At 30.7% G+C, this 13,553-nt stretch overlaps 1 protein-coding gene across 27 annotated transcripts; it reads right to left on the bottom strand.

Annotated features, from left to right (window-relative positions):
• Positions 1-2,226: 2,226 nt before the first annotated feature.
• LOC112755739 (subtilisin-like protease SBT4.8) lies at positions 2,227-8,084 on the bottom strand. Of its 27 annotated transcripts, none has more exons than XM_025804018.2 (5): positions 7,846-8,084; positions 7,356-7,574; positions 6,419-6,559; positions 6,237-6,289; positions 2,227-4,235 (listed from the first exon to the last, which is right to left on the bottom strand). In XM_025804018.2, exon 5 carries the CDS (start codon positions 4,214-4,216, stop codon positions 2,360-2,362), a length of 1,857 nt encoding a protein of 618 aa, XP_025659803.1. In that variant the 5' UTR covers positions 4,217-4,235; positions 6,237-6,289; positions 6,419-6,559; positions 7,356-7,574; positions 7,846-8,084; the 3' UTR covers positions 2,227-2,359. The 27 variants fall into 27 exon arrangements, with proteins under 27 accessions (XP_025659803.1, XP_025659801.1, XP_025659804.1 ...); XM_025804016.2 differs by having other exon boundaries at positions 6,477-6,559; positions 7,846-8,082; XM_025804019.2 differs by having other exon boundaries at positions 6,477-6,559; positions 7,356-7,480; positions 7,846-8,057.
• Between the last annotated feature and the right edge of the window lie 5,469 nt (positions 8,085-13,553).

Raw genomic sequence — 13,553 nt, 5'->3', positions numbered from 1 at the left:
GTTTGTTGTTGTTTAGAAGCATATATATTATATAATGCTTCTGTTTTGTCTATTACATATTTTTTAAGGCTTCCTCCTCCTCTAAGACAGGTAAGTAAGACTGTGCTTATACTCCAGTTTCTTTGCATGATGCTTCTGCTTTCGTTAGTAATTAAATGCTAGATTTGCATTTTACTTTTGCTAGGAAAATTAAGTGTTTTTTGTCTTGCAAAGTTGAAATGATAATTTTCCCATTCATAACTTGAGAGATGTTTTTACAAGTATTCTTGTGGTGGAAATGATAGTAACAAAGCTTTGGAGACGCATGTATGGAAACATGGGGTGCATGTGATTGACCTTAGAATAACTATTACTGACTGGATAATTGTGATTAGTTGACAAATGCTTAGGTTCATGTTTCCTTGTATTATAATTTGATGCTGCTGTCTTTAGTACTACCTGAGATTTCTTTGAAGAAGCAATATGAGTTACTGATAAGACTCCAGTTAGGTTAGGTCAGCTAAGACATGCTTAGTATTATTTATGGGAGAAGGATCATCATATTTCAAATTTGAATTGTTTTTATGTGGAGATTGTGTGAGAAATAGGCTTTGGTAAGATGTTAGGAAGTATTCCGCAACTAACTGAAAAGCTTCTTATGGGGAAGAATAGTATTATTTCTCCAACTGAAAACATTTTGAGGAATTTCATGGCCTTGTAATTGTTGTCTACATATTGAAAATTATAAGAGAATATCAATCACAAACAGAAAGAATAAAGCAGAAACCAGGGATTGCAAAATAGGATTGGCTTCTGAAATGACATAATTCATGATGATTTGTTTTTTGGTCATTGTCGGATTACATGATATAACCGACCTGCCTAGTAGAATAAGGCTTTGTTACTCCTGTTGGATTGCATAATAGTGCATATAATTCAATATTTTATTTTCTTCTAATCCTTTCTGTTAAGTTGTATCTATATAATGTCAATGATGACATTGTATCTCTTTGATTGCAGAGATTTTTTTCATTTTTTTTATATTTTCTCCCCCTCCATACTGCTTTGATAGCTCATTGATGGTTACTGAGATTGGATTATTTTTTCATTTCCATGTCAATTTTGAATGAAGTTGGGATGTCATTCTAGAAAGCATTGTTATATGTATATTTTTTAAATCTTTTATTAGGGGATTATGGTGTAAGGTTGTCATTCGTTTCGGTTGTAATATCATTATATGGTTGTAATATCATTATATGATTTCATTTATTGACAAGGTAGTGACGTGACTTGAATTTTTCAGTTGGAAAAAGGGAAAAACCAATAAAATGATTGTTCAAGGTGTTGGTCAGCTGAGGTTTGCTGATTATTTTGGTTGCCAAATTGCCATTTTGTAACATTATATGATTGTCATATAGCAAAAAGTATGTATTTTCATCCTGTATTCCTTTGTTACTAACTTATTATATACTCTCCTTTTCCACTTTTTAATTTACATATTGAGGAAACGTTGTTGTTGTTACAAGTTGTTATTGGCTCATTGTGTGTTATCTTGGGGTGTGAAATTTGAAAAAGGGCTAGAAACAAATCGGACAATTTGATTTAGGAAGGCCACAAATTGGAGGGTCGGCCAATTTTCCAACCTTTAATAAAGAAAAGAAAAACCTCAAATCGGAGGCTCCGACTTGCAACCCTTCAAATTTGAATTTGTCACTCCATAACTCTGAAGCCTCAGTTTTTTATACTTTTCAAGAACTGTCTTCAATTTGTACTTTTAAATTAAAAAAAAATATTTTCATATTATTTAAAAACACACTCATCATCCATATCTATACATAATACGTTCAAAAGCATAACAAAAAAAATAACCGAACACTTATTTTGGATTGAATTTTTTTTCTCTTTTAAAATTATACTTATTTGAGACTTGACACAGTAATCAACATTCAACAATGCTATAGCATATAAAATTATAAAAAATGTTAAGTGAACAAGTATTTTTGTAAAGGAATTACGTTTTAAGTTTTTAAAGAGTTATTTTTTAAAAGAATAGAAATTTTTTTAAAACTAACATAGTCATTCTGAACATGAATATCTTTTTCAAAGAGAAATAGAATTATAGAAATAAAAAACGCAGAAAAGGCAAGGGGGAAAGACACGGTAGTAACTGGTAAGTGGGTGAGGGCGACAGAGGGAAATAAAGAAAATTAAAAAAAAAAAAGGTAAATGCAGAACATAAGGCAAAAGTGAGAGAAAAAAACGGAAAGGGAAATTTGGTTAGAAATAAATTTGTTTGTCACTGACTACAATTAGCAATTACTTGGCTAGTATTGACTATTATTTTTGTACATGGAACAAGACCCTTTTTAATGAAATTGTGTTACTTATATGAACAGCTAAAGACTGATCTTAGACTAAATCTTATTTTACAAGTAGCATTTTCCTTTTTTATAACACGTAAAATAATTGGACACCTTACACTATGTGTTCCATCGCTCCACAATAGTGATGATGAAACTACACTTTTGTCACTAAATTTCCCTCCATCAACATGAACAACAAAAGATTGTTTCTCCTTGAGAGATTTAAACTCGAGTACGTTAGGCACAATAGTGATGTTGATGCCAGAATGTTGTTGGATGTAAGCCTTATAGGCAGAGTTAGCGAATCCAACATTTGTAACTGTTCTTGTGAAATTAATCTTAAATGGTTTCCTTGGTTCAATCTCAGCCGCAATTGCAGGATAATTAAAATCTTTTGCCATGGGCAGACGATGATGAAACGATGATGAAGGGCAAACACTTTTGTCTCCTGAGATTTTTCGAACTTCCATTGTATTATACCCAATTCTGCAAAGCAACTTCACATAGTCCTTTTTGGAAACATCAAAAACTAGACCAGGATTTATGGCCCTAACTGGGTCCAAAAACCCTGATCCATAGGAGAATTCTGCGAGTTCACTTCCATTCATTGGTTTTGCAGTGGTCATAAGAGAAGACTTTATAGCTGCCGGAGACCAATCAGGATGAGAAGTCTTAACATATGCAGCTGCACCAGCAACATGGGGGCACGACATTGAGGTTCCAGAGAGTATGTTGTATTTCACTGATCTTTTCTCTCTTTTGTCATGAGAAGGTGGTGCAAGAGGTGAGTAAGCAGCCAAAATTTCTAAACCAGGAGCACTAATGTCTGGCTTCATAATTTCTCTGATTTGCATATTGGGTCCTCCAGAAGAGAATTCAGCAACAATTGGAGCACTATTGTTTATGAAGCCTGTGCTACTCAGTATTTCAGCACTATTTGATGCATACCCATTTATTGACTTCCCCGAAGGCATTAATCCATTGCCAAGCAAAACGTTATCAGTGTTTCTACTATCCATAGTGGTAGCTGCAACAGTGAACAACCAAGGTGATACACTAGATGTTGTATTGTTAGGACCATCGTTACCTGCAGAGTTTATGGTGAGGATCCCTTTTTTCATTGCTTGAAAAGATCCAATTGCTATGATGTCATTATCAAAGGTTATTTGCTCCTGGAGCCCAAGTGAAATTGTGATAAGATCCACACCATCGGCAATGGCATCATCAAAAGCAGCCAATATGGCATCAGCTCTGCACTGATCTCGTTCACTACACACACTATAAGCAGCAATTCTTGCTGATGGGACACCTCCTCTTGCAACTCCTTCGGCGATTCCATTGAAGCTTGCTCCCACAACTTTATTCCCTGCTGCAATTGATGCTGTGTGAGTTCCATGCCCAACAAAGTCTCTTGCTGAAGTTTGATCTTTTAGATAGTATCTTGCACCGATTATTTTATTGTTGCATCTGAAGTTTTCACCACCTTTGCATGCGCCTTTCCACTTTTTGGGAATTGGACCGAAACCACGATCATTGAAGCTCTCTGACTCCGGCCAGATTCCGGTGTCTATAACTCCGATTATAACATCACTCTCAGCAGTTTTGTTTCTCTGTATCGATTCTTTGAACCCCATGAAGTCCCAAGACCTTGTAGTTTGTGGTTTGAGTGATTCGCTTGGAAAAACAGAAACCACTCCTTCCATCTTTTTCAGCTTCTCTCTTTCTTGGTTAGTGATCATTGCAGCAAAACCATTAAAGCTCTTATAATAACTTCTAACCATGTGATTTGTTGCATCGTTATCATTAGTAATTTGTTGCAGCATACTAAGATGGTGAGATATTGGAGAATAATTATGCTTTGGGAGTGATCTCATGTATACAATGTGAAGATTCCTAACAGCATCATCAGCACTACTTACTAAGGATTTCATGATGAAATAGGCGAATAAGAAAAGAAGAAAATTATACTTGGCCATTGTTCAACTATGTTAGATACATGTATCCAATGGCTTGATTAATATAATCGATGTCTTGAAAGAGAACGAAAGTTGATTGATAAGATCAAAATAAATAAAATGAGATTTTGAACCTTTTTCTCCTTCGGTCGTAAATAAATTTTGATAAAATTGTGAAAGAATAGAAAAAGAAAAGAGAAGAGAAGAGGAAGAAATTTTTATTGATTATTGATCGATTGAATTGTGAAGGTAAAACTAAATATATATAGAGCATTGTTTACCAAAGATAAAAGTAAAGATAAGATAAGATAAAATAATAAATACTAAAATTAGAACTAAATTCATATATTTTATTGGGCTGCATTTATGAGTCACGAAATTTTTTTATTATTGTCATGGGTTAAGACCTAAGATAAAAGAGTAATTTAATAAATTTTCTTATATATAATTGCTTTTAATTATTATGCAACATTAAAATTGAAGAAAAATATTAGCCATTCATCAAACACTCTTAATCCTCGTAAAAAAATACGGTTGCTATTAATTATTTATATATTTTAATGGTGTTTATTTTGGTATGATGATAAATTTTTATGTATCGATACAATAAAAATATGGACAAATTAAAACACAATACATGGATTATATTTTTCATGTTAGTAATTAATTTTTTTTTAAATACATATCAATCAATACTTTTATTAAATCACCCTTATAATTTAGTAAAAATAAAAAACAATTTTTATTTAATATTACAAAAAGACTTAAATATTGTAAGACCTAGAAATTTCGAAAAATCTTATTAAGAACTAATTTCGATTTATTCATTCATTAAGTACTTTAATCTCAGAAATTATTTTATTAAAGATAATTATAGCAAATTTCGATTAATTGAGTTTAAAATAATTTAGATTTTATCCGGTTTTATAATTATCAAATTATTTTTTATATTTAAATTTTAAAAGTTTAACAAATGTAAAATAATAAAAAATTTATATAATTTAGTTTAAATAAATGAGATTTTGAAAATTTAATACTTTAATTTTTATAAATAAAAAAATTTATTATATTATCTTTAATTTTAAATTAAAATATTTTATTAAAAATTAATTAATAAATTAATAATCAAATAATATTTTTAAAATAATTTTAAAAAATTAAATTAGAACACTAATTAATACTTTATATCTTAATTTAATTAAAATAACTAAATTTTAATTTATCCAAAAATACTTAATTTCATCTTTTTCCCAAAAATAAACCCTAATTTTCAAATGAAAAACCCTAACCCTTCTTAGCCTAACGCCATTCCCTTAAAAAAAAAAACAACACAACACAACACACGGACACGGGAAAGAAAGGGAGAACAAAGCGGGGGGAATCAAGGAAGATGGAAGGGAAAAAAAGGGAAGCAGAGAACAGGGAAAAGAAAGGGAGACTGAATCTGTTGCTGCTGTTGGATAGCAGAACCGTCGTTGATATTATTAACTAATAAATTATTATATACACGAAATTAAAATAGATACAAATATTCATTAATGTATAATGTTATAAATTCATTAAGATATAAGATTAGGTTAGACTTTTTAACTTTCAAAAACACATGCTAGTTTGGGAAAGTATTTTTATAGTTAATTTCAAAAGCACCAACAGCCTTTCAAGGCTAAAATTACAATCTCATATCCTTTTTACTATCAAACACAAGGTGAAGTACTCTCAAACGATTTACCAAACTGGATTTTATTGACTGTCAGTCTTAATCTCTTTATTTTTGCTTTTTCTTTTTGTTCACAAAATTCTTTTTGTTTATTTTTAATTGTGCATATAAAAATAATATTTATAATTTATAAGAGTAATATAGTAGAATAAATTGCTACATATAGTTTTAAAACATGGTTGGAAAAGGCGGCCTTTGTTAAAATAAGATAGCTTCACATACCTCTAAGTCTGTAACCTGAACACAAATAATAGATCCCTTTGTTTGATGCATTCCTGCAATATACAGCAGAGCACTTGTTATCAATGTTTAACCACTTAGATAAACATCCAACTAAAAGCTAAAAGTTGTTCTAAAACTAAAACTAATGTAAGTATTGCATAGCACAATTTCATTCAACTCACTCATGGAAGGGGTTCACTCAATGGACCATAATTGAAGCCAAAAATACTGAAACCTAACCTCCAATATTCCAGGGAAGCAAAAAGAGAGAAGATCCATGCATTTAAGAGGCCACTTTTTTATGGAGGATAGAAAAATAAGACCTGGAAAAATTTGAATATGAGTGTTAAAAGGTACTCAGAATCTTAGATAGTTGAAGAAAAAAATTGGAGTTCAAAGACAGCAAACAAACTAAAGTGTTGAAAAGATTTCAACATTGAGGGGCAAATTAGTGAGAAATTGAGAGCACTTGCATGAAACAACCATGATATCTAGCACTACCCATTAAATGCATCTATATGCATACAATTTTCAAAATCTCGAAGAAAAATATAAAAAATAAAATAAAATAGCCAGTGACCTGGAATACAAGAGTGAATCATACATGACAGTGAATTGAACTGGTTCCAGGGAAAAATACTCTGTGGCTGGAAACTACTAAGTTTTATGTTGCTACTCTTTTGTTATTTTGTTCATTAAGAAGAAAATCCAGAGAAAAAAAAGGGAAAGATAGCAGTTAACAAGTGGTAAAATAGATATACTCTTGTATCCCCAAAACCATGATCAATATCTATGTCAAAAATTAGAGTGTTGAATAATAAAATTGATGAAGCCCTGTAGTCAAAACTTTTACAAAAACAATCTAGGTGATACGAAATGATGAACAATAATATATATATATATTTTTTTTTAATTAAAAAAAGGCATATTCCTTACACTTGAAATCACTAAAAGTCTATAAAAGAAAAAACCAAGGTTCTTTGCAGCAGTAACTAAAAGAGTAATGACATAAATTCCTAAACATATGTTACAATTAGATCGAGATAAAACGCCAATGAACATAAGTTATTGTGATTTCCATTTCTTACTAAACACAACATAACATGCAAGAAGTGTTACCTTAAACAATTTGACAAAGGAATTGCAGCAGCACTGAATGGCATGAAAGGGAAAACATTTAATAAAAGCCCCACCACCTCACTGTTAAACCAGATGTACTCGCTATCCCAGCACTTCCATTTGTTCTGAATTCAAGTGACTTCTAATTGGATTACCCATTGATATTGGAAAAGCCAGAAAATGCCCAAAAACAATAAAGAGGAGGAGGAGGAGCAAACTCTATTATTTCAGCAAAATCAAACAAAACACAAAACCAAACAATATTACTGAACTAGAAAATCAGAAACCCTAAATCAGAAAAATAGAGAACAACTGCCTGACATAAAAGCACAACACAAGAAAAAAGAAGAAGAAAACATAAACATGATAAAAGAATTCAAATATCTCACCTATATTATCATCAGATTCTTAATTGTGACAAGAACTACTATTATTAATAATAGACACAGTTTATCATGTAATGAACCTTACAATAACAGGGACTAATTACCTGGTGTTATTATATTTGAGGGACACACATCTCTTTCCAATAGGCATAATTCTTGTAAGAGAAGAAGGAGGAAGAGAGGAAGAAGAGAAAGTGGTGAAGGTTGAAGAAGAATCAGCTTGTTATTCTGAGAGAGAGAGTAAATGAGTAAGCAAACAGCTAAATAGTCCTTAATCCATGTGAAACCTTTGCGTTTTTTGGTGGGGTAGTGCTATGGTGAGGATGGTAAATTTTTTCAGTATGTAAGAAAAGGAGGTGGATATCCTTTTATGAAGACACGTGTTAGAGTGGTCTTGGTTAGAAGAGACAGGTCCTGCTAGAACCTAGAAGTTCAGGTAGTGCAGCTGTTGTGGGCCAGCTTGATGTTAACTGATGCAAGATTAGGTTAGCAATAATTGTGATGTGGTGATAATTAAGTTATTGAATTTTTGGGTGTTGAATCCAATGGTTTTTGTTAAGTGGTGGGCTTATGTTATTACTGATTGGAACATAATAAAAGAGATTGGGGAGATAACAAAAAACCAATGAATGGATAAAGACTTGCGTTATTTGGGCTGAGTAATTATTTTTTGTAGCTGGATTATTTTTGAAAAATAAATATATTAGGATAGTGTTATAACTCTTCTCCCTGGCTTAGTCCTCATTTAATAATAATAATAATAATAACTATATGAAAAGAAATGTTAAAAATAACGTGAATAAATTATTTTTATAATTAAATTTAATTATTATTTTTTTTATGTTTTTCATAAGTTATTAGATTAATTTAGTTGAACTTAGTCACTAATTAAAATAATTCAATTATATAATATCATAGTATTATATTTATATATTATATATTATATTTATTTATTTATTCATTCGATATATTTTTCATTGAATATATAATACTATATTTATTTGTAATTTTTAAATGAATTAATGAAACATTTTTTGCTAGATACTTAGACGATCATTATTTTAGTTGTCAAATTTTTTGTCAAAAATTGAAAAGAGTTGAAAATCTGAAAAGTGCTTTCTCCACCAAAATAGTTGTATAACTCAAAATGTATTTTATTCTTTTATTATTATTTTTTTGGATAGAATTCTTCTTTAATTTTTATTTTTTTTTGGACATCTTTATTTTTCGGACATCTTTAATTTAAAAATAGTAATAATATGCTTATTTTTTAATTTAAAAACCTAGTTTATCAAAATTAAATAAAATTGTTAATTTAAATTACATCCATTTAAATTTTAAATTAAATTTTTTATAAATATAAATTATTTAAATAAAGTTAGATTAATTAAAAAATAAAAACAAAAATAATTATTATCCATCCCATCCAATCCAATTCATTGGTTTCAGTACAGTAGCATTGGCCTACTTATATATAAATAGGGCTGTCAAAATGGACTAAACTCATCGGGCTAGCCCGTTTACCCATTTAAATGGGCGGGTTTTGCCTCTAAAATTAAACCCGTTTAAATTTTGGGCTAAATGGGCTGAGCCCGATTAACTCGGAAAAAATGATGGGTTAAACGGGCTAGCCCGCGGGCTAAACGGGTGGCCCGTTTAATTTTTTTAGAAAAAGTAGTATTTTTAGCTAATATTTCTTCCAATCCGACCCGAAAGTCCGATCCAGCAACTAAAAAAAATATTATTTTTTTAATGGTTTTTGACCTAAAAGTGGTATTTTTGGTCAAAAATATTTTTCAAAAAATAAAATAAAATGATAAATGGGCTGGCCCGTTTAACCAATCGGGTTGGCCATAAACGGTCTGGGCTAGAAAATTCTGGCCCGCGAATAAAGCGGGATTAAACGGGTCAGCCCGTTTAGCCCGCGAGCTTAACGGGCCGGACCTAAATGGACCGAACTAGTCTGTTTGACAGCCCTATATATAATGAAATTGTGCAGAGGATACAGTATGAAAGTAAGGTCAATGCTACTGTGCTGAATGAATCTATTTTCTCAGCTGCTAAATGAAATTAATCTAACTTTATTTAAATAATTTACATTTATAAAAAAATTTATTTAAAATTTAAATTAACAATTTTATTTAATTTTGATAAACTAAGTTTTTAAATTAAAAAATAAGCATAGTATTACTATTTTTTAAATTAAAGATGTACGGAAAAAAGTCACCCAAAAAAAAAAGATGTCCGAAAAATAAAAATGTTCAAAAAAATAAAAAATAAAGAAAAAACACCTTCTATCCAAAAAAAAAAATAAAAGAATAAAATACATTTTGAGTTATACAGTTATTTTCTGGTGGAAAAAGCACTTTTTAGATTTTTAACTCTTTCCAATTTTTGACGAAAATTTTAACAACTAAAATAATGATCGTCTAAGTGTTTGGCAAAAAATGTTTCATTAATTTATTTAAAAATTACAAATAAATATAGTATAATATATTCGGTGAAAAATATACCTAATAAATAAATAAATAAATAAATATAATATATAATATATAAATATAATACGATGATATTATATAATTGAGTCATTTTAATTAGTAACTAAGTTCAACTAAATTAATCTAATAACTTATGAGAAATATAAAAAAATAATTAAATTTAATTATAAAAATAATTTATTCACGTTATTTTTAACATTTCTTTTCATATAGTTATTATTATTATTATTATTATTATTATTATTAAATGAGGACTAAGTCTACGGAGAAGAGTTATAACACTATCCTAATATATTTATTTTTCAAAAATAATCCAGCTACAAAAAACAATTACTCGGCCCAAATAACCCAAGTTTTTATTCATTCATTTGTTTTTTTGTTATCTCCCTAACTTCTTTTATTATGTTCCAATAAGTAACAATATAAGCCCACCACTTAACAAAAATCATTGCATTCAACACCCAACAATTTAATAACTTAATTATCACCACATCACAATTATTGCTAACCTAATCTTGTATCAGTCAACATCAGGTTAGCCTACAACACCTGCACTACCTGAACCTCTAACAGGACCTGTCTCTTCTAACCAAGACCACTCTAACACGTGTCTCCATCTAGAAGATATCCACCTCCTTTTTTCACATGCTGAAAAATTTTATCATCCTCACATAGCACTGTCCACACAAAAATAGTGCATGTTTACTCAAGATTAATTCTAAGTGTCTGGTTAATTAGCAGTTTCATTCATCAAAAGTACTTTTTGAGCTTTGATTTTTTAAATGACTTAAAATAAGTCTTATGTGTTTTAATCCAAAATTTTTTTCTATCATGTTTACTCAAGGCTAAAAGCAAATTTTTATTGCCTTGGTATTCATGATGCATCCAACTTACTTTTATTATTAAATAAACTAGACAAAATTAAAATTGTCTTTATCTTAACTTACTTTTATTATTAAAATGCTTCTTAATAATATGACAATGGCTTTTCAACTGTTAGTTTGAAATTTAAAATATGGTAAAATTTGAACACTTTATAGTTTATATATAATTATATATAAGTTTATATTTTTGAAATAATATTAATCTTATTTTAAATAAATTGACCAAATAATATAATTTTACTTAAAATCAATCTTAGTGTTAATTTGATATCTTTTAAACATTTCATAATGTAAATTTTTTATTTTTAAATTATAAAATAATATTTGGGATTGTTAAATATATTTCATTATTATAAAAAATAAATTATAAAGTAATATTTTAGTAATATTATACTCTAAAGTAATTTTGGCTAATATTATCTAAATAATATTCATTTTTTTAAAATTACATTTGACAAAAAAATATCCAAACATAAATTACATTGACATCAATCTAATTTTAATTAAAATTAATTCTACAAAATAAATGTTAGTATGAACGTATTTTTGTAAAATTAATTTTTATTAAAATTAGAATGTTAATATAGCTTGTATTTTGATATTTTTTGAATGTGTGATATTATTTATGTTTTATCGAATCCAAAAAGCAATTTTAGTTTTTAATGAAGAGAACAAAATAATAATATTTTTTGATAGATAATTTTGTGTTATTAGTTAAAATCCTTTTTTATATTTTATACCTTTATTTTTATTTTTTTAGATATTAACCAAACTTTGGTGTAAGTATAACACTTAGTTATTGAATTGTAGGGTGTTTTTCAAAATTTTATACGGCTTCCTGTATTGACAAATACGGCCCGTGTACAAGAAGTTTCAGGCCAAAGACACATGCAGAATGTAGTAGCACTGTGGACTGGGGAGTGTTACGTACTGCTTAACTGTTAAGGGATGCTTGATGCTTCCATGTTGTTGCCATCAGAATCTCGAATCCCTAATTACCAAGGAAAAGAAGAAAGAAGTAAAAACTCAGGTGGAGTCGATTTTACATTAAAAATTATTAAATAATTTGACTGAATTTGACGTGAAATCTACTACATGAACATCGAATCACTACCCCAGCGCCACCTTCTTCGACGGCTGCATCAAAATTGAGCTTATAGCCATTAATGCCCCTTTGGTTGCCTTCGTTACCGAGGGATGTATCGGTATCTGCTATCCTGTCCAGCGTGGCGGCGGCGGCGGCGGCCGCCACTGCCGCATCCTTCTTAATCTACAAGTCTCACCTCCGCCTCCACAAAGAGAATCTCATAACACTCCATCAAGAGCAACCCAAACGCAATCCTCGTGGCAAGATCCTGTTCGTTTCGCGAATCCAATATTCAACTGCAGAAGCCCTAGCGAAGCGCCTCTGCGATTTGTTAGAGTCCAAAGGCCTCGTTTTGGAGGTCGTAGATGCTCGGACTTACGATCCCGAAGACCTACCCAAGGAGAACCTCATCCTCCTCCTTCATTCAACTTCGCATATTTGGAACCAACCTCCCTTTCCGTACTCCCTTAAACGCAAAGGAGCAAAGGTCTTCGCCAGTTGGCTCGTGCATAACGCGGAGAGCTCTGGGATCGGAGCGGTTGTTGTGAAGGCTTGCAGTTTCACTGCATTTGTCGTGGGCAAAAGGGATGGGAAGAATTTGATGGCTAAGGCCGTCAATCATATTAGGGATTTGGATCATGTTCAATACGATTCTGATTTTGAAGAGTGGTGGGGAAGTGTTGTTGCGGCGGTTTCGGGAGATACAGTTGCTAATGGCAGGGAATCTGAACCTGAGGTCAGTTTATAACTATGACGTTTTAATTTCTTATATAATTTTATTCTAAACACTATGATTGTTGTTCTAATTCTAGGTTGATGTTGGTTGTTCTGATCCAAAAAGCATATATATGTTGGTGGAAAATGTGGATGTAGTAGATAGAAAAAGAACCTTCAGGCGCAGAATGTTAATCATCTCTGAGGCCAATGGAAGTGTTGATCTTGAAGATGGAGGTCCTGTAACTGCCCAGTGGCCTCTTGCAGATGATCTAATAATCAATTCCAAATTACCAACTTTTCAAGGATTTTGTTCCCTTGGTGGCAACTTGTTCACTGCTGGTGGTATCATGTGTAATAATGGACCAAAATTTGAATTTGAGCTGGAATCGGAACATTTTTTCCCTGAAAAAATGTGGTGCCTCAAGTACGATGGTTCTACTTGGATTTGGAGTTTATGCGGAAGCATGTTCTACTACCGGATGAATCCCATAGTGGTCCCATACCATGGCAAAGTGTGCATCTTTGGGGGTGACACTGAAGGTGGATATTGGGTTGAAATTTACTATCCAAAATTAGATTTATGGGAAAAAAGGGAAGTGTCCAAAGATACGTATTTGTTTCAGAAT

Source organism: Arachis hypogaea, chromosome 6, assembly GCF_003086295.3.
Source record: "Arachis hypogaea cultivar Tifrunner chromosome 6, arahy.Tifrunner.gnm2.J5K5, whole genome shotgun sequence".
Lineage (NCBI taxonomy): Eukaryota > Viridiplantae > Streptophyta > Magnoliopsida > Fabales > Fabaceae > Arachis > Arachis hypogaea.
This window is presented reverse-complemented; position numbering and strand designations above follow the sequence as displayed.

Coding starts and splice junctions, on each gene's coding strand:
- LOC112755739 (XM_072197677.1), bottom strand. CDS start 4,318: ATGGCCAAGTATAATTTTCTTCTTTTCTTATTCGCCTATTTCATCATG.